This window comes from Esox lucius, chromosome 24 (genome assembly GCF_011004845.1).
Source record: "Esox lucius isolate fEsoLuc1 chromosome 24, fEsoLuc1.pri, whole genome shotgun sequence".
Taxonomy (NCBI): domain Eukaryota; kingdom Metazoa; phylum Chordata; class Actinopteri; order Esociformes; family Esocidae; genus Esox; species Esox lucius.
Window position 1 is genome coordinate 27,224,705 of NC_047592.1, and position 23,977 is coordinate 27,248,681.

Consider the following 23,977-nt stretch of genomic DNA (forward strand, 5'->3'; position numbering starts at 1 on the left):
CCTATCTATTTAAGTGGTATTGTCCTGTTAAAACATTGAAGAAACTCTTTCATAGATGGCAAATTCTGTAAAAATCCTGTAAAATGTCTGGCAGCAGTCGCCAGTTTAAAGCTGTAAAAGTACAGGAAAATACTGAAAAAATATGGTAATTTATGACAGCATTTTCACAATGTAATTCACTTTAAAATATAATTTCTGGTGACAATACCCAGAATTATGAGCTGACAGAAAACGTCACATGTAAATACTTTGCGCCCATGCAAGAATCATTCTGTTGCAAACTTTCCATCCACCTTAGAGCCTCAGTGTCACGTACTATAGGCCTATAGTCCATGCTTTCCTTTAGATTTCTAACAGCTTCAAAGACTAAGAAAGTCAGGTTGCAGTCACATTATACACAGTCATAATGCCAGGAATTTTTGACGCCCCCCAAAGCAAGCAAGAAGTTTATTTATATAGCACAATTCAATGTCCTTTACAAAGAAAGTACAATAACATGAAAACAAGTATTCAAATGTAAACAGCAAAACAAATGAAAACATAATAATAGGAAAAAATACAATAAGAAAACATATAAAGATTAAAAATGGGATAAAAACATAGGAAGCTATAAGGCTAAACAGTGTGGTTAAGTTTAGTTTATTCCAGTTGTGTACAGCATAAGTGCTAAACGCAGCTTCTCCATATTTAGTTTGGACTCTGGGCTCTACAAGCTGACCTGTGTTCATGAATCTAAGAGCCCTCCTCGGTTTATATTCTTCAGAGATTTATAAACTAAAAGCGCCACTTTGAAATCTATTCTGTAACTAACTGGAAGCCAATGCAAAAATTTAAGAACCGGAGTGATGTGCCCTGTTCTCTTGGTCCTGATTAACATTCTAGCAGCAGTATTCTGAATGTGCAGTTGTTTTACAGTCTTTTTCGGGTGTCCAGTTAAGAGGCCATTACAGTAGTCAACCCTACTAGAGATAAAAGCATGGATGAGCTTCTCTTGGTCTTTTTGGGACACCAACCCTTTGATTCTGGCTGTATTTTTTAGATGATCGAATGCTGTTTTGGTGACTGCTTTGATATGACTGTTAAATGTGAGTTCTGAGTCTATCAAAACACCAAGATTACACACTTTATCCCTGGTTTTAAGGGCCAGAGAATCCAGCTCTTTACTAATACTTATTTTATTTTTGTTGCCAAAAACAATGAATTTTGGTTTCATCCAGGTATTTATGTGCCCTATACAGTGACACAGTGAGTCTATTGAGCTGTAGTCATACGGTTCGAGAGTCATATATATTTGAGTATCATCGACATAGCTGTGGTAGTCAATGTTGTTGTTTTGTAGAATTTGGCCCAGAGGTAGCATATAGTGATTGAACAGAAGCGGATCCGAGAACTGATCCCTGTGGAACTCTGCATGTCATAGTCTCTCTATCAGATTCATGATTACCAATGGTGACTAAGTAACTCCGGCCATCTAGATAAGATCTAAACCAATCAAGGACTGTCCCGGAGAGTCCTACCCAATTTTCCAGCCTATCTGTAAGTGTTCTATGGTCAAATGCTGCACTGAGATGTAATAGAATCTTTAATAATAATAATGGCCGTTTCAGGACTGTGGTGAGGTCAGAAACCTGACTGAAAGAGACCGCTTGAGGTCACAAAATTGCTGAGTTGATTGAAGACAACCTTCTCAGTGATTTTGGCTATTAAAAGGAAGATTTGATACAGGTCTATAGTTGTTCATTGTAGATGCATCCAGTGTTCTTTTTTTTAATTGGGGCTTAATGGCAGCTGTTTTTAGAGACGTTGGGAAAATGCCTGATTGCAGAGAACTATTAACCAAAGAGGTTATAGCAAGTGCCAAAGTGATAAAAATTGGGGAAAAAAAGCATTTCAAATCCTCTCCAAAAGTGCAATTTATCAAACAACTATTGAACAAGCAGAACATAAACCGAAGGCCTCTAACCGACGTAATTATCCAATGTTAGTTATTTCAGGTTTCTGTTAATACTTTCCTTTTAAAAACATCTGCGTGTGTAGTCACGTGATTACGCCCCGTCCAGCCAGCGGAATGGAAGCAACTTGGAGGAGAACTAAAACGCTTAATCAAATGAGCAACTTGTACCAAAGAACAATGCAGTGACACATTTTGGCTTCAGTAAAAAGGACACCTAACAAAATGAAGTCAAATGTAAACACTGCAGAAAAACACTTTCAGCGACCAAAGGTAACACCACCAGTCTGTTTCAACACTTAATCACGTTATCGAATATGAACTGTGCATGGCTCAAAAAGAGACTGACAAGCGTCCAGCAACATGTGCCTACACAAAGCAGGTGTCGATAACACAAGCATTTCCAAATGCTACACATTATGTAAATTATTCAGGAAGATGGAAACAAATAACTGGTGCCATTTGTTTCTATATCGCAAAGGATATGGCTCGCACAGATACAGTGGAGTGCAGTGGGTTTAAACACATTGTTAAAACTCTTCACAGAAAATAAACTGCCATTGTGACCATAAGCTTATACAAAACATGTCGTAAAAAGGTAGCCGCTGAACTGAAGTCTGTTGAGCACTTCGCAGCCTCATCTGATCTCTGGTCAAGTAGGACGATGGACCCATGTTTGAGCCTTATTTTGCACTTCATTGACAATGAATGGAAGCTGCGCAACAGATGCCTTGAGACGGCATATTTTCCAGTCGATCCCACATCAGAGATGATTGCACAAGGGCCTGAGAGATATGCTTTCTGGGTGGAAACTCACGGAAGAGAGCCTTGTGGCCATAACGACAGACAACGGCGCTAATGTTGTCTAAGCTGCACAGCTCAATGGATGGACACGGCAGCAGTGATTGCACCTTGCAATCAGCTTAATATACAATCTAATTGGGGATATCTGGATGGTAACTGGCTGCTGTATACTTTCTATGTTTGTTTGTATGTATCATAAATGATCATGTCTAATGTTTTTTTGGCTTTTTTTTATTCTCCTTTTCTTTTCTGTGCTGATCTACTTGTCATGCACTTTGTTACATGGGTTTAAAAAGGTGCTATATAAATAATATTTTACATCAGCACACTAAATAAATAATAAAACTGTTCATATTGCACCTTTCTTAATAAAACAATTTGCTTGATATTATGATGTTACAATGTAAACTTCACATTATAAAACAAAGAAAAAAAAAAACTAAACAGAAATCAAAGTGATTGTTCATTAATTGTAATCGAGGTAAAACGTTCAATTAATTTTGTCATATCGTCCAGTCCTATAGACTACCTTGGCCTTGTCAGATCCTTTTATTTCGTTAATAGAAAGAGGAGAGTGAAATGCTCTGAAGCAGGATGTGACCTCTGCAACTGACTGCCTCTCACCACCCCACACTCCTGTGAACTCACTCCTTTCCCCCTTCTAATGTTGTAATGTTTATTTTTTTAATCAGTTTTCTTAATGGGGTTTCATTTATTCAAGCATGATAGACATTTTTGTTTATCAAATGGTCAGAAATAACAAGAAAAAGCATAGATACCTGTCATAAGGTAACTATTTGCCTTAACTCCACGTAGACCGATCATGAGTAATGTCGTGAGTAGTCACCCCATTCTGAGACAGGAAAAATCCTGATAGCCATACAGGATTGAATTTTAATATAAAAGGGATTCAAATTAAATGTTCCCCTACAGTGAAGGTTATGGAACATTTTCCAAATGAATAAACAAGCATGTTTTCACACCCCATGTTAATACTTAGTGGAAGCACTTTGATAAATGTTTTGGTCACCATCAATCGTTTTTGTAATAATTGCTCATGCTCTGTACATTTTGTCAGGAATCATTGTTGGATTGTTGGACAATATTTAATGTCTCCAATTATTTGAGCCTGAGTCATTCTGGTGAATCTTTAGATGTCATTGTCCAATGAAAAAAATAAAAAGCTATGCAGGGCTAGTTTTAAATGGGCTTTGCTAATTTCATATTTCTTTTGATCCTATGATAGTCCTCATCCCCTGCCGATGAAGTGTAACAGAATAAGAATACATAACCTTGTCCTATATTTTAATATAATATCTAAAGTTTGTATGAACTGTTACCACATAGTGAAACTTAGTTTACTGACATGTTAAAGCTGCACTATGTAGCTAAAGTTGAATGCACAGAGTACTTAAGCAGAGCAACACTGGTCTCCAAATATTTGGTTTTTGACCAATGCTCCTGCTTCATGGGACAAACTACATACAGCTCTGGAAAAAAAAAAATGTGATCACTGCAAAATTATCTGTTTCTCTGGTTTTACTATTCATAGGTATGGGTTTGAGTAAAATGAACAGTTTTGTTTTATTCTATAAATTACTCCCAAATTCCAAATAAAAATATTGTCAGAGTATTTATTTGTAGAAAATAACAACTTGTAAAAATAACCCAAAAAAATGTCAGACCTCAAATAATGCAAAGAAAACATTCATATTAATTTTTCAACAACAAAATACTAATGTTTTAATTTAGGAAGAGTTCAGAAATCAGTATTTGGTGGAATAACCCTGATTTTTTAATCACAGTTGTCATGCATCTTGGCATGCTCTCCACCAGTTGGTCACATTGATGTTGGGTGACTTTATGCCACTCCTGGGACAAAAAATCAAGTAGCTCAGCTTTGTTTGATGGCTTGTGACCATCCATCTTCCCCTCGATCAAATTCCAGAGGTTTTCAATGGGGTTCAGGTCTGGAGATTGGGCTGGCCATGACGTGGGTCCTCCATCCACACCTTGATTGACCTGGCTGTGTGGCATGGAGCATTATCCTGCTGGAAAAATTTATTCTCAGAGTTGGGGAACATTGTCAGAGCAGAAGGAAGCAGGTGTTCTTCCAGGATAACCTTGTACCTGGCTTGATTCATTCGTCCTTCACAAAGACAAATCTGCCAGGTTCCTGGCTTGCTGAAGCATCCCCAGATCATCACCGATCCTCCACCTAATTCCACAGTGGGTGTGAGACACTGTGGCTTGTAGGCCTCTCCAGGTCTCCGTCTAACCATTAGATGACCAGGTGTTGGGCAAAGCTGAAAATGTTACTCGTCAGAGAAGATGACCTTACTCCACTCCTCTATTGTCCAATCCTTATGGTCTTTTGCAAACTTCAGCCTGGCTCTTCTTTGCTTCTCATTGATGAAGGGCTTTTTTCTAGCTTTGCACAACTTCAGCCCTGCCTCTAGGAGCCTGTTTCGAACCATCCTTGCCGTGAACTTCAACCCAGCTGCTGTTTGACATTCTTTTTATTGGTCACTTGATGTCATCCTACAGTTGTTGAGTGACATTCGAATGAGTTGACGGTCATCTTGTATGTAAATGAAGAATACATTTGCTTTTGTTTTGTATGGTTAGATGACAAAGCTGAAGAGTTATGGATTATGGTTCTGATGCAGACGTTGTACAGCTTTTTATTCCACCTGTCTATCCTCAATCCAAACTGTTTCAATCAACCCCTTCCTTCACCTAGATTCTCCTCTAATTTATTTTTGTCGGTACAATGATGAGCCAAAACATTGACCACTCAGAGGTGAAGCAAATAATGAATAAGGGCACATGTCAAGGTCTAAGGAGATTAAATGGTGAGTACACAGTTCCCGTAGTCAATGTGTTGGACGCAAGACCAATGGACAGGACTGAAGACCTGAGCGATTTTCGGCCAAATTGTTCTGGCCAGACGACTGGGTCAGCGAATTTCTGAAACAACTATTACCATCTAATCTACCTAGACCTTGACATTTGACCTTGACATTTGGAGATGATCAACGTTTTTCGCTTCACCTGTGAGTGGTCATAATGTTTTGGCTCATCAGTGTATATATTGATCCAAGCAATTATTATTTTTACCAATATCATTTGTGTTCAGTTGTTCAGATGAGCTTGGTGGACTGGACCTAGTAGCTTCATCATTCCTTTTAATAATTAATAATCATTGTGTGTCACATGAGTATACTGGCATACACAAATGTCATTTTCCGGAGTACTTGCATGACTAACTTAAACTACTACCACTTGTACTCTCCTGTTCTTGCTCAGTCAGGCTTAATGTGGGTTTTTCCTTTTGTAATGAGAGCGGTGGATATGGCTCCTGTCGCTGATTGACTGATTTGACTGTTTTCCTGACAGATTGGGGCTTTCCCTAGATAAACCAAACTCTAACTTTGGTTTTTAAAATTTTCTTTTTTAGATTAACACCTAAACCAGTGGCAGGGATGCCACTTTGGTGAGTAAACAAATCCCTTTTAATAACAAATTACTTTTGGTTTACATAATTTTTTTTATTTAACAGGTTTTTCTTTTCCTCCTTTCTTTAATTGTTATGTTTAGATTCTGACATCGCCATGAATGCATTGAACCGTTCAGGCCCTTACTCCACTACCTCCCAGATTTGCCGCCCATCCTCGTTCTCACGGCAACCACCGCGAGTGCTGATTGTGGACGCGTCACCGCCATCGTGGTCAGAGATGAGCACTACACTGTGTGAGGCTCTGGATAACTTCCTGACTCTTGCCAGTAGTCTTGAAGAACCATGTAGACTGCCTTTACTGAGTCTCTACGCCCTTAGCAGACAACATGAGTGTCTGTTGCCCTTTGTGGTAAGGAGCAAGGATAATTTTAACATAGAAATTCACATAGAAGTACAGCTGTGTAATTGTCTGATGTTTGAATCCTGGACGTTTCATACTGACAATGCCCAGGGGTCCAGCAAAGAGCGCCTGATAGTGGAATGTCAGAGTGCTATTTTGTTCCATCGAGCATTGCTCTTTCTTTAACCCAAAACATTTCTAAAAACATCCTCCTGCCCAAAAAACAAGGTCCAGTTCAATTTTACTTACTCTTTTATCCCAACCCTTCCAAATTTGAAAGGTCCAGGGGAATGCTACATTTTGGCGGCCATGAGCAGTTTGTTTTAACTGGTTTAACCCATGGACAGAATAACAGATTTTCTTCTCTTAGTCTCTGTTCACATGTTCTAACCGCTAGGCCAAAGTGAGGGGTGGCGTGAAAAGGGTATGTTTTTTCTTTTGCTTCTCCCTTTCATGAGTTTGAAGAAATCAATCATATCCTCTCCCAATTCTCAGCAGGTGAGGGGTAACCTGGCCCGTCTGCGTTGCTGTGTGGAGGAGCTGAGGTCCCTACCTCGAGAGGGGTTCATAAACGCCCCTAGAGGAGAGCTGCTCAAACAGGTGATCGTATACTGTAGCACACATTAATTGTACATTTAGTATTGCCATTTGCACTGCATTTGCCTTCATTGCACATCTGCACATTCCACTTGTAATATACATATACTCAATACCTGTCAATTTTTTGCCCTCTATTTGCACTTCAGGTTAGATGCTAACTGCATTTCATTGTACTGTACTTGTACTGTTCAATGACAATAAAGTTGAATCTAATCACAGTTGCCTATCTAAATTTGATCATCCTGTGGTTGCTATCACTAGCTCAGTTTAGAACAGGAAATTGCAATTTAGATCATAAAACCTTAGACATGGCAAGCCTCAATCCTTTTTAATGTATGTTATTGTAATCAAAAGACTTTGGCCTCTATACAGTATCTGGATTTTACTTATGTCTGATAATATTCATACATTCAGGCAGTGCTGGACAGCCTACAGCAGTTTAAACAGTATACACGACACTCTACCGCTCCTAACCAGGCCAACACGAATGTCTCTGTTGAGGTAGGTAAAAATAGGATTATAGCAAAAAAGTAAAAAAAATAGCTACTTTGCATATCTGTACCAAACCAATGTAATTGTAGTTTTAAAAATAAGGTTTTATTTTACTTGACATTCCATGACATATGGACATGAACAACTTAGGGAGTGGTAGCCTACTTTTTCCACAGTCATTTGAGGGCCCGGTTTCCTGATAACGTGGCGGTTTAACAGTGCACGTAACCTTAAGATGGACTTGGTTACAATGGACTTACGCCTTTTTCCCAAACCATCATGTAAGGTCACTCTTTATAAAGTGTATCGGAAGTGCTACATTATGGCTGTTTGGAATGGAAGTAGGCCATGTTTGGGGTTTGGAAATTGGTCATAAATATATTTTAAAATGTAGCCTATTGCATTTCGACAGAGCTTGATGACTTAGCAGAAGCATATAATATCGCTGGCGATGTATTCTACTACTACTTAGGCATCATTAGGAAAATGTAAAACTCGGACGAAGTAGTCATATTTAGGGTGGACGAAACATTCTAGCCAACCAATGGGGTTGACTTCAGCCAATCAAAATGATATCTTCGGAAATCGATCACGTGACATCAAATAATCAGTTCCTAATTCTAATTGTTTGAAATAAAAATACAACGCAAGAGAAAACAAGCATTCAGACCTGAAGGAATCAATGTTCTTCTTGACGAGGTAGAGGCACCAGCACCGATCCATCAAGGACACCAGTGGCCTATGATGCAGGGTTTAAGACATGTTAATGTAAATTTTGAACACTTCTTTATTTCTTGTTTTACATATGTTTCTCATTATCCTCTGTTGACAATTGCGTTCAGTTGCATTCACATCCACTCACGCACTTGTTATATAATTTGTTTTGCTATTTTTTTTTTTGTTCTATTGCCTTAATTGTTTAACTGTTTGCGATCACTCCTCGTATGTTGTGGGAGGTGTTATATCACAAAAATATATAGGCAGTCATATATAAGTGTCTGTTACGATAGACTAACAAGTGGTCCAGAGCACTTCTTAATTAACGAGCGATGTTATGTGCCACTTAAGTAACAATGCTTTTGGAAAATGCTCTGATAAAATAATGAGGCATTTATGTGCATCTTATGATCATCTTAGTGCTTTGGGAAGCAGGGATTTTTCTGCATATAAAACTCAAAGGCCAGCTTCTCAAAATCTCGTAGCGCCTCTGTGTGTCGGCATGGTAAAACAATTTTCTGCTTGTACGCTAAATATCCTACCAGCGAAATACTGCTGCGAATGTTACTGTACTGTAGGAGGAAACCTTTTTTATATTGGCAGTGTTGCCAGATGGATAGCTTTCCCCCACAATAGGGCTATTTTTAATTGGCTTATGTGGTTGATTTACAGATAGGGTTGTATAGACGAAATAGCGTTTTGAGCAGGGTTTTTTGAGGATTAAGGGGATTTCACGGTTTACTATCAATGACCTGGCAACCTTGCATACAGAACCTAACCTGTCCTGACATCGCAGAGATCCTAGTTTTCTTTTACACCCAAGCATGTTAACATTTTTCAATAAAAAGTAATAATGCCTAAACTACATTAAATCTGCATAACATTTTGGAAGACGTCTGGTAGAATCACAGATTTTTTTGAATAGATTTAGTGATACAGAAGTTGATGACTGGTGAAAAAACCATATTTAAGTCACTAACAATATAAATATATGAACGTGATGAAGCTGGATGCGCGCGAGTGGCAGAGCCAAGTACAGCTGAAGGAAGTCTAGAGACAGGGATAAATTATGTGGCATCAAGGCAAGAGAAAAAACAATGCAACAAGACTGTAATACAGCTGTGAAGCATTTTTAATGCAAGCCAAATTAACAAGAACATAGTATAACAACGAAAATAGACAACTATAGTATTGACTGTGATTAATTATAAAACTTGTGGAGTGATTTCATATTTTTTATGTTTTAGATCATCTAATAAACATAATTTTGATGCTCAATGGCAAAATGTTTAGGGTGGCCCAGACATAATGAAGTGCGAATGATATGCTCTGTATGGAACTCCGGAAAGCCCTGCCTGAGAAATGCGACGGCAATCCGGAGGGTTGTCGCGGTTTCCTTCTGCAATGCAATTGTATTTTGGAGACCAGCCGGTCTCCGACTATGAGAAAGTAACTGCAATAATCTCCCTTCTTACTGGGCGCAACCCCTTGATGGGCAACACCACTGTGGGATATTGGTTCTGGGGAACTAAGTGTTTTAAAGCATGCATTAGCTACTCAAGTGGACCTGGACAACAGGACACTCAAACCGCCAGGCCTTTCAGACTAACAGTATCAGCCAGAGCCGAATGCCGTTTCTCGTCATCTGCATACGAATTGGCCCTATTAGCATACACATTCTCCTCCGCAGCATCACCATCCAACCAGAGCATTAGTTAATCTACTGGGTCATTATCAAACTATTATGTATTTATTTATTTTTTTGTATATATAAGAATGTGTATGCTTATACATGTGAGCCACATGTGTAAATGTGTATGCTAACACAATTAATCGACAAAAAAAATAATACATAGAATGATTATTTCTGAGAACACAGGCTATAGTATTTTCATTAGTTTATTAGGCCCTACAAATGAAAATTACACAACACAATTTAGTTCTAATTTTGATCTATTTTTGATGATGTACAAGGTAAAATAAGAGACTGCTAGTTGTCCGTATATGTTCTTTGTTTTTTTTTGCCTAGTGCGCTTGTTCCTTTGTATCAGCTAAAGCCGTTTTGGCCTTTGCTGTTTGTATTAGGCATTACGCTTCTAAACTTAGTAAATCATTGTTTCACCGTTCATCCTGCGCCTGGGCTCCTTGCTTACCTTTCAAAGAGAGATGATAGGATGTGTATACAATTTTGTTTCTCTTTCGCTCCAAACTTTCCAATAAAAACAATGTGTAATAGGTTTGCTGAATTAATAATTGGTGATGGTTGGTGTTTAGTTTCGTGAATAATTACATGGCTTAATACATTTGTAGAATCTTAATCTTCAGTAAAGTAAATAGAGATTAAAGCTGCAAGCAGCATTTCAGGGGGCCAAGCAGACACATCTTACTACATGTTTTTTGCTTATTAATAATGCCCAATCAAAGAGGAAATCAAAACAAAACTAAACAAAAATACCTTGATACCAGAAAAGGACCCAGACAACCCTGCCGGCCAGTGATTAGAAGGGATGAATATTGTTGTCCCTGGCTGGTTTCAATATGTGGTTTTCTATGTGGCAGAGTATCTTTATCATTATGCCATTTAAACAGCTGGAATGCAACTTTTACCTAAGCTATTACATTTTTGCTGGAATAACATGCACAATAGAACATTTATTAAGGGAACTAATGTGTACTCTTGCACAAAGATTACTGTAGATGGCTAGCTAGTAGCTATACAACCTGCCTTTAATGACTCCAATCACAAAGCATGAAACCCCAAGGAGCAAACAACAAGACTAGGAAAAACTCCCTAAGGCAGAACTTTAGGAAGAAACTCAGGGTTTTTCCTGGCTCAGAATAGACCTTTGGGGGGTGATTACACATGTCAGTAAACATGATTGATACACGTACAGTAAAGGCAGTGAGTTACCTTATCACAGAAATCTATGCATTTCTTCGTATTTCTGAATAAATCTTGTAATTCATTACAACTTTGGAAGGGGGAGGGGGATGAGTTTGAGGGACAGTGGTGTGGGGTGGGGAGAGGCAGTCAGTTGCAGAGGTCACATCCTGCTTCAGAGCATTTCACCCTCTTTTCATTAACTAAAAAGGATCTGACAATGCCATGGTAGTCTATAGCACTGGTTCCCAACCTGGGGTCCGCGCCCCCCTCGGGGGGCGCCAGAATTCACAGGGGGTGCGCGGGAGCGTATCTGCTTTGAGGTGAATAAATATGCATAAAATGTCCCACTAATAATTTGATATAAAAAATATTTTTCAAAGTTTTTAAAAAATCATATGTTTACATTGCCAAGAAAAGGCAGTTAAAAAAGTATCTCAAATAAAAAATAATTATTAAAATTTTTCGCACACACCGTCACTTGCTCAATGTGCTTGTCATCGTAACGGCAAAAACTGAAGAAAAATGGCAGAGAAACGTAAATGCGGTGATTCTTCATCAGAGGCAAAGAAAAAGTTTAGACACTATGACGAAACCTATATAAATTTTGGTTTTATTGAAGGCCAAGACAAGTCACGACCAGAATGTGTCTTCTGTGGTGAAAAACTCGCAAACGACAGCATGAAACCAAGCAAAATGAAAAGACATCAGGAAACGAAGCATCCAGAGACAATCGGCAAAGATAAGGAATTCCTAGTGAGAAAAAAAGAGATGGCTCTGTCAAAAAGGTCGACAGACATCAGAAAAGTATTCGAAAGAGCAGGTAGTGATTTACAGAAGGCCACTAAAGTTTCCTTTGAGTGTGCGCTGATGATTGCCAAGGCAAAAAAGCTGCATAATATCGGAGAGGAGTTAATCAAACCCGCCTGCATTAAAATAGTGGAGGAACTATGTGGCCAGCAAGCACCTGAAAAGGTTAAATCTGTCCCACTTTCTAACAACACCGTTAAAGACAGAATTGATAAAATGGCAGAAAACTGCAAAAAACAGTTGCATGAAAAGCTCAGAGAAGTCCAATTTGCTATACAGCTGGATGAAACTACCACAGTAGCGGGAGAGTCTGTGCTTATTGTATATGTACAGTATGTGGACGGAGATGAGCTGAAACAGGACATACTTATGTCTACCAATTTACCCACAACAACTACAGGTCAGGATATTTTTATGGCGGTTGATTCTTACCTCACATCGTACAATCTGCCCTACACAAATATTGTTGCTTGCTGCACGGATGGAGCTGCCGCGATGATGGGTAGAAATAAGGGATTTAACAGCCGTTTGATGGAAAAGGCTCCAGACTGTTTAATATTCCACTGTATGATACATCGCCAGGCACACGCCAGTAAAAAACTGTCCAGAGACCTTAGTGACACACTAGCAACAGTTGTAAAAGTCGTAAACTTCATTAAAGCTCGCCCTACCAACCAGAGATTATTTGCACAACTGTGTGAGGATGAAGCGCACCAAACTCTACTGCTACACACGGAGGTGCGCTGGCTTTCGCGTGGCAAAGTGCTTGTGCGCTTTCTAGAATTGAAGGATAAAATCCTAGAATTTCTGGAAAATCAAAACACACTGTTGGAGCAGCTGACTGATGTGTTCTGGATAAAAACAGCATACCTTGCTGACATATTCACTCTTTATAATGAGACCAACAAGAGACTGCAAGGCTCTGAGTCAAACATCTTGATGTGCAAAGAAACAATCAATGCTTTTATGCGCAAGCTGGAGTACAGGGCTGGGAAAATGTCACAGGGGCTTTTACAACACTTTCCACTGCTGCTTCATCATTCTGGGGGTACCGTTAGTGCGTCTTTGCGCGCCGAGTTTTGCCGTCACATGACTTCGCTGCAGGAGGAATTAAAGTCCCGCTTTGCGGATGTTGCCGCATTATCCAAAGAGTCGTGGGTTATGGATCCCTTCACATCCAAGCTTGAAGATGTCGAATACCTTGGCGGTGAAGATGAGCTCGCTGAACTACAGACTGATTCACTGTCAAAAAAGTACTTCCAGGAGAATGGATTCAAAAAGCTTTGGATAGCCAGGGGACCTGTTGTCGCACCTAAACTTGCAAAATATGCCATTACAAAGATCATTCTCCCTTTCAGTACAACCTACCTCTCTGAGACAGCCTTCAGTGCCCTTGTGGCTATAAAAAAGTCACGCAACAGACTGGAAGTCCACAGCGATTTTAGACTGGCCATCACTGGCATTACACCTGACATTCCATCACTAGTCAAAGGCATGCAAGCACAAGGTGGACATTAGCGTTATGTATTTGAGCTGACGTTATGATTAGCCTTGTAAAAAAAGGATCTGTGCATGCATGCAAGTACAGCATTCTACCGTTCATATTTAACATTACGTTCATAACATTCAGTATTCCATGTTTATACACAAAATATTGGAAAAAAAAGAAACAACTGTGTTTTACTTTGTGTAAAAATTAAAATATTAGGCTAAAAGGAAACATTTGAAATTGAAGAAACATTTCCTCTGTATTCATGTAAAATGTCATTAAAACATAAACTTATAAAATATACAGTGTGTGTGTGTGTGTGTGTGTGTGTTTTATGTGCATAGCATTAAAAAAAAAATATATATATATATATATATAGCTGGGGGGGGGGAGGGGGTCCAAGGATTGTTGAATATGTACATAGGGGGGGCCCCAAGAAAAAAGGTTGGGAACCACTGGTCTATAGGACTGGATGATATGACCTTCATTGTCAATGTAGTCCAAAGTAAGGCTCAAGTATAGGTCCATCGTCCTTTTCATATTGGTAACGTGATTGTGCGCCAAGTGTGGAAACGTGATTGGTGGTATTACATTTGATCACTGAAACAGTTTTTCTGCAGTGTTTACATTTGACCTCATTTTGTTAGGTGTTGTCTTTACTGAAGCCCAAATGTGTCCAAACGACCGACGCTGCATTTTTCTTTGGGACAAGTTGCTCAGTTGACTCTGCGTTTGAGTTCTCCTCTCCGCTGCTTCCATGATGAACAAAGCATGGATTAGTTTTTCTGCATCCGTTTTTGGTAAAAGGTTTCAGATTTTTTGCAATGTTCCGAAAATGGAAATATGCAACCCTTGATATTTTTTATGTTCATCAAAAGAGAGGTCAGGGTTGAGGGTAACGCTGAGGTTTTTTACAGTTTTTTGGGATACGACCATACAGTTTCTTGGGTCCTAAAATTTGCATTTCTGTTTTTCTTGAGTTTAGAAGCAAGAGGTTCTCTGTCATCCACTTCCTATTATCTGAAACACATGTTTCCGAAGTGGCAGATTTTCGGTTCTCCATGCTTCGTCATATATATAAATATACAACCGTGTGTCATCAGCATAACAGTGAAAATTGACATTGTAATTCCGGATGACATCACCCAGAGGCAGCATATACAGCTCCGGAAAAGATTACAGTTTTTGCCTATTGCTTACACACTTTTTGCAGAATTTGGCTCATTATGTCAAAACTCTACACACAAGCCAATCAGACATAGCACTTGGAGATTAACAACTCACATCTATGCCAAAATGAAACACTGCATCAAAACTTCTCCTTTCTAAAAATGAAATTCTTGCAACAAAACCATACACACAAGCACCATTTGAATTACTCTTTCATATAACCAGCAACACACTGATGGGCCGTATATAAAACACTGCAGTCTTTGTGTTTCTATTTTTATTGTAATTTTCTCAGACTCAGTCTTGTGTAAAACTAAAAAGTAGAGTTTTTACAAAAACCAAACATTCTTACAGAAATAAAGAAAAATGGAATCAGAAATTTAACATACTTGTTTTCTGTGTGTGTGTGTGTGTGTGTGGTGGGGAGCTGGGGGGGTGCTTATGGATCCTGCCTTCTGTTCGGATCTGGCCACAAGACCTCATCAACATCACAGGGGATGTCATCACAGGCTAGGCGTCGGGGAAAATACCGTCTTGTGTGCTGAATCCACCCTTGGATTGATCCCACCTCACTGTCTCTGCATGCCTCTTCCATTGCTTGAAGAAGAGTCATGCGGGTGTGTGGTTGCCGATCATATACTTTCCACCGCCACGCTGAAAACAATTCCTCAATTGCATTTATAAAGGGGCTGTAAGGGGGCAGGTTTAAAAGTGTGAAATGGTTATGGTTGTTGAACCAATCTCGGACAAGAGCAGCCCAGTGGAAACTAACATTCCAGATGACAACAAACCTGGCCTACTCTGGTCTGTCCTGCACAACTGCATATAGTACATCTAGAAATGCAATGATCTGTCCTGTATTGTAGGGACCTAGAGTGGCATGGTGATGCATGACTCCTTGGGTACTAATCTGTAGAAAATGCCACCACAAGATGCCATTGGTTACGTTATTTTTCACGTACTTTCAAACTGTATACAGTACAGTACATCACAATTGTATTCCTTTACATATACTTCACAGCACTACCCATTTTTGTATAGTACAGTTAGCACAGTAATAATGTAATATGATACAGAATCATGTGACACATGCAGTAGGTACAGTCTGGAGAAGAAACTTGAAGATATACCTGTTCTCCACACGGAATGTCCTTATTATCGATGCTACTGTGTAGCGACTGAGGTTAGGGTGGACTCTTTGCCCAGCTTCCCTCATAGACAGGCCATGATTTATCAAATGGTCCACCAGAGTAGCACTGATGTCATCTGATACACGTCTCCGCACTTGTCCTCGTCCGACTCCTCTCTCTTTAAGTCCTCCTCTTAGTCTGACTCTCATTGCCTCCATGCTTGCAAAGTTCTCAAAATGGCTTACCTGAGGCCTTTTTGTTGTGCTAAGGCTCAGACCGATTGGTGTTCTGTTTTCTGTGCATGTGTTTTCAGGTGTGTATGTAAGTGCCTACAATTGCCAGATGAGTTGAGATGCATTTTGAACAGAGTGTTTTCCCAATGATAACAGGTGATTTTGTTTCTGAACAAAGTGTCTAATATAAGAAAACGTGTGTAGTGTTTTGCAATAACTGTTACAGAATTGCAAACAAAGTGCAAAGTTGACAATGTGTTTAAGCTATGGTTACACTGTGTTTAAGGTATGCTACAAGAAGTTTAGGTATTGAGGCTTTGGTCTAAGCATTCGGTTTTAGTGTGTAAGCAATGGGCACAAACTGTAAGAGACCACTGCAAAATTATCAGTTTCTCTGGTTTTACTATTCATAGGTGTTTGAGTAAAATGACAGTTTTGTTTTATTCTATAAACTACTCACAACATTACTCCCAAATTCCAAATAAAAATATTGTCATTTAGAGTATTTATTTGTAGAAAACAACAACTGGTCAAAATAACCCAAAAAAGATGCATTGTTTTCAGACCTCAAATAATGCAAAAAATAAATAAAAAATAATGTTTTAACTTAGGAAGAGTTCAGATATAAATATTTGTAATCACAGCTTTCATGCGTCTTGGCATGCTCTCCACCAGTCAAGCAGCTAGGCTTTGTTTGATGGCTTGTGACCATCCATCTTCCCCTTGATCAAATTCCAGAGGTTTTCAAAGGGGTTCATGTCTGGAGATTGGGCTGGCCATGACAGGGTCTTGATCTGGTGGTCCTCCATCCACAGCTTGATTTACCTGGCTATGTGGCATGGAGCATTATCCTGCTGGAAAAATACATTCTCAGAGTTGGGGAACATTGTCAGAGCAGAAGGAAGCAGGTGTTCTTCCAGGATAACCGTGTACTTGGCTTGATTCATGCGTACTTCACAAAGACAAATCTGCCTGTTTCCAGCCTTGCTGGAGCATCCCCAGATCATCACCAATCCTCCACAAAATATCACAGTGGGTGCGAGACACTGTGGTTTGTAGGCCTCTCCAGGTCTCCGTCTAACCATTAGACAACCAGGTGTTGGGAAAAGCTGACATTTTAATTTTTCAGAGAAGATGACCTTACTCCATTCCTCTATTGTCCAATCCTTATGGTATATTGCAAACTTGACATGTCTTTTATACAGGTAACGAGTTCAAACAGGTTCAGTTAATACAGGTAATGAGAGGAGAACAGGAGGACTTCTTAAAGAAAAGCTAACAGGTCTGTGAGTATCAGAAAACTTACTGCTTTGTAACCTGCAAAATCGGCAGTGTATCAAATAATTGTTCTCCCTACTGTATGTGCAGAACTACACCCCTGCACATACTGGCCTGATTGATATAACCTTTGAAGACCATCTTCCATAGATGCCAAATATGAAGGTACATGAAGATCAGTCCTTACGTGCCAGAGGAGATTGCCTTTCAAGTGTTTTTCACAAAATCAAAATGGCCGCCGAACCATTAAAGCAGAGTTAATGAGTCCCAAAGGCAAATTTGTTCGCTGTAAGGAAGTGGACTTATCTACCTCTTTTCAAGACTGTAACTCGAATGGGGAGAGTATGGTAAACTTGCTAATGCGGAAAAACCTCAATAGCGCTACCATGTGGTTCATAAAAATTATTATTGCATAACTTTTTTCTTTATCATCCTTGTAAACATATGTACCAAGTAGAATCATTATACCATTATCCTTGTAGGAGTTGTGCAAATCAATGTGCAAAACCATGCCCACTCACATGTTCTTTGGTCAATAGCATCCATGTTTTTTTTTAAATCCATTATGGCGGACTTTATGGGTCCCAATGGCAAAAATGTTCTGCATGCGGAGATGCACCTATGTACTAATTTTCAAGACTCTAGTAAACAAGGGGTGGGCGTGATGAGCTTGCAAAAAGTGTGGCTTAGGAGGCTTATGATAGCACCACCATAAGACCGACATGCCCACCCCTGTCCCTGAAGTTGTGGCCCTTGGCCCTTGACTACCATAACAATTTGGGCATGTTTAAGCCATTTTATCTCACATGAACTTACAAAAAAATCTATGCTGTAATAATAATAATAATAATAATTAACCCTTTAGATCCCAGAGCGGCCACAACTTTTTACGTTAAAAGGGGCTGTTTCTGTGTTGTTTGCTGATATAAAGTTGGAAACGTCCTTGCTCTTTGAAAGGGACAATGATGTCGTTGTGAGTAATAAATACACTGCGGATATACACTCACCTAAAGGATTATTAGGAACACCTGTTCAATTTCTCATTAATGCAATTATCTAATTAACCAATCACATGGCAGTTGCTTCAATGCATTTTGGGGTGTGGTCCTGGTCAAGACAATCTCCTGAACTCCAAACTGAATGTCAGAATGGGAAAGAAAGATGATTTAAGCAATTTTGAGCGTGGCATGGTTGTTGGTGCCAGACGGGCCGGTCTGAGTATTTCACAATCTGCTCAGTTACTGGGATTTTCACGCACAACCATTTGTAACAAAGAATGGTGTGAAAAGGGACACACATCCAGTATGCGGCAGTCCTGTGGGCGAAAATGCCTTGTTGATGCTAGAGGTCAGAGGAGAATGGGCCGACTGATTCAAGCTGATAGAAGAGCAACTTTGACTGAAATAACCACTCGTTACAACCAAGGTATGCAGCCTGGTCTGTTGTTGCCTGGTCTGATGAGTCTCGATTTCGGTTGAGACATTCAGATGGTAGAGTCAGAATTTGGCGTCAACAGAATGAGAACATGGATCCATCATGCCTTGTTACCACTGTGCAGGCTGGTGGTGGTGGTGGTGTAATGGTGTGGGGGATGTTTTATTGGCACACTTAGTGCCAATTGGGCATTGTTTAAATGCCACAACCTACCTGAGCATTGTTTCTGACCATGTCCATCCCTTTTTGACCACCATGTACCCATCCTCTGATGGCTACTTCCAGCAGGATAATGCACCATGTCACAAAGCTTGAATCATTTCAAATTGGTTTCTTGAACATGACAATGAGTTCACTGTAATGAAATGGCCCCCACAGTCACCAGATCTCAACCCAATAGAGAATCTTTGGGATGTGATGGAAGGGGATCCTGGATGTGCATCCCACAAATCTCCATCAACTGCAAGATGCTATCCTATCAATATGGGCCATCATTTCTAAAGAATGCTTTCAGCACCTTGTTGAATCAATGCCACGTAGAATTAAGGCAGTTCTGAAGGCGAAAGAGGGTCAAACACAGTATTAGTATGGTGTTCCTAATAATCCTAATAATGTAGATGTGAGTGTATGTTTGCTGTTGTCTGTATTTGATGCTGTGAAATGTTGGTATATTTTTTAGATGGCAATAGCAACCCTGTCATGATAACTTGATAGGCGAGCGCATCAGCTAGGAGCTCGAATGGTTGCTTGCTCAGTCTTGTAATTGAAAACGTTGAGGTATTTAGCTGTGTAGTCGGCTAACTAGTTGAATGTTTTATCACTTATCTTCCGATTTCATTCATGTATGCATACTGCAATAGCTTACTTGACAGCTAATTTTCCGGTTCAGTTCGTATGTCAGACTACAGAAAAGTTGTCTGGCCACAAATGTGTTTCACTTTCAAGCTAGCCAAGATTGAAGCCAGTAATATTGTGCTTTTCTGACGACATCGTCTCTTGATCATGATGATGTCCAGCATCTGCTGACACATACTTTCAAAGTCTTGATATGTATTTGCCTTATGCTTATTTTATGATCACGTTTGTTGGGCCTACCTGAAATGATTGCTTGCTCAATCTCACCCAAAAAGATTCACAGAGTTTAGTTATGCAAATGTAGATGTTCGTTCTTATCTACCGATCGATCATATAGAAACAAACACAACTGCTTGCATAAGTTAGACTAACCAGATAGTTAACTATCAGGCTTTAAAGCTCCAGGCAGCATTTAGTGTGTTTCAGCATTGAAGCTACTACTAGCCAGAATACATTTTTATTTTCAACTTATATCCAATGTTGCAAGCAATACCACATCTGTGTTTTTCTTTCCTATAGTGCCCCAATGTGGCTAACTTAAAACATTCACACAAAGTATAATCACAACCCCTTATAATGTGTACCAAATCTCACTGAGTGAAAAATAACAGATATTGTGTTATGGATATTATGTCGCCACTGTTTGGCCATACTGAATTTATTTGGATGTTACATTGCAATAGTTTTCAGGACATTTACCTCAGTTGTTGTTGTTATTATACAGTTTTCTGCATTAGATAAATATGGATATTTCAAAAGTCTGACACTATCAGAGCAGTACAACACATTAAGCATCACACAGTGTAACTAGATAATACTTAGAATTTTTCAGAATTAAAAAATGAATAAAAAGTTTCAGTCTTCCCCAGCGCAGAACATATTAATGAATTCATTACAATGGTGGGGTCAGAAGAGACAATCATTACAATTTTCTAAGGCATGTTTACTTACGTATGTGTATTAACGTCAATGATTCAGCAAACCATTTGTTTTTGAATTAATTTTGATTAGCAAACTACTATTACAGGTGACAAAAATAAAACCAAACCTTTCCAGTTTTTAATTTATTTGCAAAATACCCTACCTATTCTTACTGTAAAATTGTGACTTTGGTAGGGCGTGGGCATATAGCCTAGGTGCCCATGTGTTGTTAAATTACAACTCAAATAAAATTTTAATTTAACTGCTGTGTCTACAATTTAAATTGTAATTGATAAGTTTAGCCAGAAGTGGAATTATAAAAACAAATGAAAACAGAGAAATTACTACTACTGAGAATGGATTATCTACTGAGGCTTGAACACATACCAAAGGCAAATTATTAATAGTTATAGCACTGGTTATAATGTTCATGTCACCCAATTTGATTTCATGGCAATGTTGCATTCCATTAAACATTTGCTTATATTGCCAAATCACTGTACGAATGAAAACAGAGAATTTACTTAGCTACATGAGCATAGATTAGCTACTGAGGCTTGAATGCATGACACCATCTCTAAAAGGTCAAATAATTTTTTGCTTAACCATATGTTATAATGTTCATGTCACCAGAATGATTTTAGATAAACAGAGGTTAGCTAAACATATTTCTGTTAGCTAATGTTATTAGCTAGCTAATGTAGAATTTATCGCTAACGTTAGCATTGTTAGCAATTATTTAGACTCTGCTAGCTTTTTTTTAAATGAAATAATCAAGGAAACGTTGCAGTCCACTAAATATTTCAAGTTCAAGGTTTTTTTGTCATTTGCAATAACAAGTTACAGAAATGAAATGCTTGGTTTTCCTACTCCCAACAGTGCAGTTAAAAGTTGAAAAGTAACAGTAATTGTAATTTTAAAAAATTAAGTAATAACATTATACAACAACACACATCAATAATAATTAGTATACAACTATACAATCGTAGAGCAATGTAAAAGTGACAGGTGTGCATGGACTATGGATGGAAGGAAAGAGGGGTTCCCGAGTTGAGCAGCCTTACAGCCTGTGGAAAGAAACTGTCCCGTAGCCTATTTGTTTTGGACTGAATACTCCTGTACATTCTGCCTGATGGCAGCTGGGTAAACGGTCCATGGCATGGGTGGCTGGGATCTGTAATGATCTGTTTGCTCCTCCTCCTACACCTCTCTGTGTAGAGATCTTGCAGGGATGGCAGGTCAGACCTGATGCGCTCTGTTGTTTTAATCACCCTCTGAGATGCTTTGCGGTCTAGGGCGGTGCAGCTGCCATACCAGGCAGTGACACAGCCGGTCAGAAGAGCCGTTTCCTTGCCTCCTTCTCCACGACGTTAGAGTGATGAGACCAGGTCAAGTCAATGCTGATGTTGACCCCAAGGAACCTGATGTTGTGAACTCTTTCTACTGCAGACCCATTGATATGTATGGGGGCGTGGTTTCCCCGCCGCTGCTTCCTGTGATCAACAATCATCTCCTTCATTTTGCTGATATTGAGCTGGAGGTGTCTATAAGCTGACTTGTCGTTGTCAGAGATCAGGCTTATAATGGTGGTGTCATCAGCAAACTTAACGATGGTGTTTGAGACGTGAGTTGCCAGGCAGTTGTGGGTGAAGAGAGAGTACAGGAGTGGGCTCAACTCACAGCCCTGGAGGGAACCAGTACTGAGAGTCAGTGAGCCCATTCGCACCACGTTGGGTCTGCCCGTCAGGAAGTTCAGGATCCATCTGCACATAGTCAGGTCGAGACCCAGATCCCTGAGCTTAACCGCCAGCTTGTGGGCCACAATGGTGTTGAAGGCTGAGCTATAGTTAACGAAGAGCATTCTCACATATGTGTTCCTTTTGTCCAGATGAGAGAGTGCAGAGAAGAGAGTCAGAGTGATGGCGTCCTCTGTGATCTGTTTTATCTGTAGGCAAACTGTAGTGGGTCAAGTGTTGCAGGGATGGAGTCTGTGTTGTGTATTTTAAATAGCCGCTCAAAGCACTTCATGATGATTGGTGTGGGTGCTACAGGGCGGTAGTCATTCATGCAGAGGACTTTTTGGACCCCATCATAGTACTGAGCCTGCACATGTGAAGGTAACAAATGACATTCTAATGGCCTCAGACAAAGACTTCGCATCCGTCCAGTTGCTTCTTGATCTTAGTGCTGATCTTGACACTATTGATCACTCCCTTCTCTTAGAGAGACTGGAAACCCATATTGGGCTATGTGGACATGTTCTAGCCTGGTTTAAATCTTATTTATCTGAAAGATAACAGTTCGTATGTGTGGATGGCATATCCTCTGACAAATCAAATGTATGTTTTGTTGTTCCTCAAGGCTCTGTTCTGGGCCCATTATTGTTCTCCCTATGTATGCTGCCTCTAGGTGATGTAATCCGAAACCAAAATGTCAATTTTCACTGTTATGCTGATGACACACTTATATATTTTGATAAAGCATGGAGAAGCCCCAAAATTAGCTACTTTGGAATCATGCGTTTCAGATTTTAGGAAGTGGATGACAGAGAACTTCTTGCATTTAAATTCAAGAAAAACAGAAGCGCTTGTTTTAGGACCCAAGATACCGAGCTTTGTTGGCAGATCTCACTGTGAACCTTGAAAGGTTTCATGGTCATATCCCAAAAAACTGTGAGAAACCTTGGCGTTACCCTTGACCCTGACCTCTCATTTGATTAACATTTAAAATATGTCACAAGAGTTGCTTATTTTCATCTTCTAAACATTGCAAAATTCCTAAACTTTCTATCAAAACCTTATGCAGAAAAACAAATCCATGCTTTTGTTACTTCTAGATTAGATTACTGCAATGCTCTTCTTTCCGGTTACCCGGATAAATCAATAAATAAACTTCAATTAGTGCTGCACACGGCTGCTAGAACCCTAACTAGAACTAAAAAATGTGAACACATTACTCCAGTACTAGCTTCTTTACACTGGCTGTTTGTTAGGGTTAGGACTGATTTTACAGTTTTATTGTTAACCTATAAATCAATACATGGACTTACTCCTACTTACCTCGCTGAAATGATCCATCCATACATACCTACACATAACCTACGATTGCAAGATGCAGGCCTTTTAATTGTACCTAGAATTTCTAAACAAACAGCTGGAGGCAGGGACTTCTCTCATAGAGCTCCACTACTGTGGAATGATTTGCCAATTAGGGTTAGAAATGCAAAGTCAGTGCAAACTTTCAAATGTCTACTAAAGACTCTTTTCTACAGCATGGTCTATGATTAAGTGTAGTTTGGCGCAGGGGCGTGAAGGTGATCAGAAAGGCTTGATACTGTCCACCCTTGCTGTCT

General features: G+C 39.4%; 1 protein-coding gene across 4 annotated transcripts in view; it reads left to right on the forward strand.

Moving 5' to 3' along the window:
- The window catches only part of m1ap (meiosis 1 associated protein), a 108,123-nt gene that overhangs the window by 19,662 nt on the left and 64,484 nt on the right, over window positions 1–23,977 (forward strand). For 3 of the 4 annotated variants that reach the window (XM_020043131.2, XM_034290380.1, XM_020043133.2), the window contains 4 exons: window positions 6,216–6,251; window positions 6,356–6,624; window positions 7,111–7,215; window positions 7,630–7,716. In XM_020043131.2, coding sequence (XP_019898690.2) covers window positions 6,370–6,624; window positions 7,111–7,215; window positions 7,630–7,716 — 447 coding nt within the window. In that variant the 5' untranslated portion in view covers window positions 6,216–6,251; window positions 6,356–6,369. The remainder of the gene's footprint in view (window positions 1–6,215; window positions 6,252–6,355; window positions 6,625–7,110; window positions 7,216–7,629; window positions 7,717–23,977) is intronic. The other variant, XM_020043132.2, reaches the window with a different exon arrangement.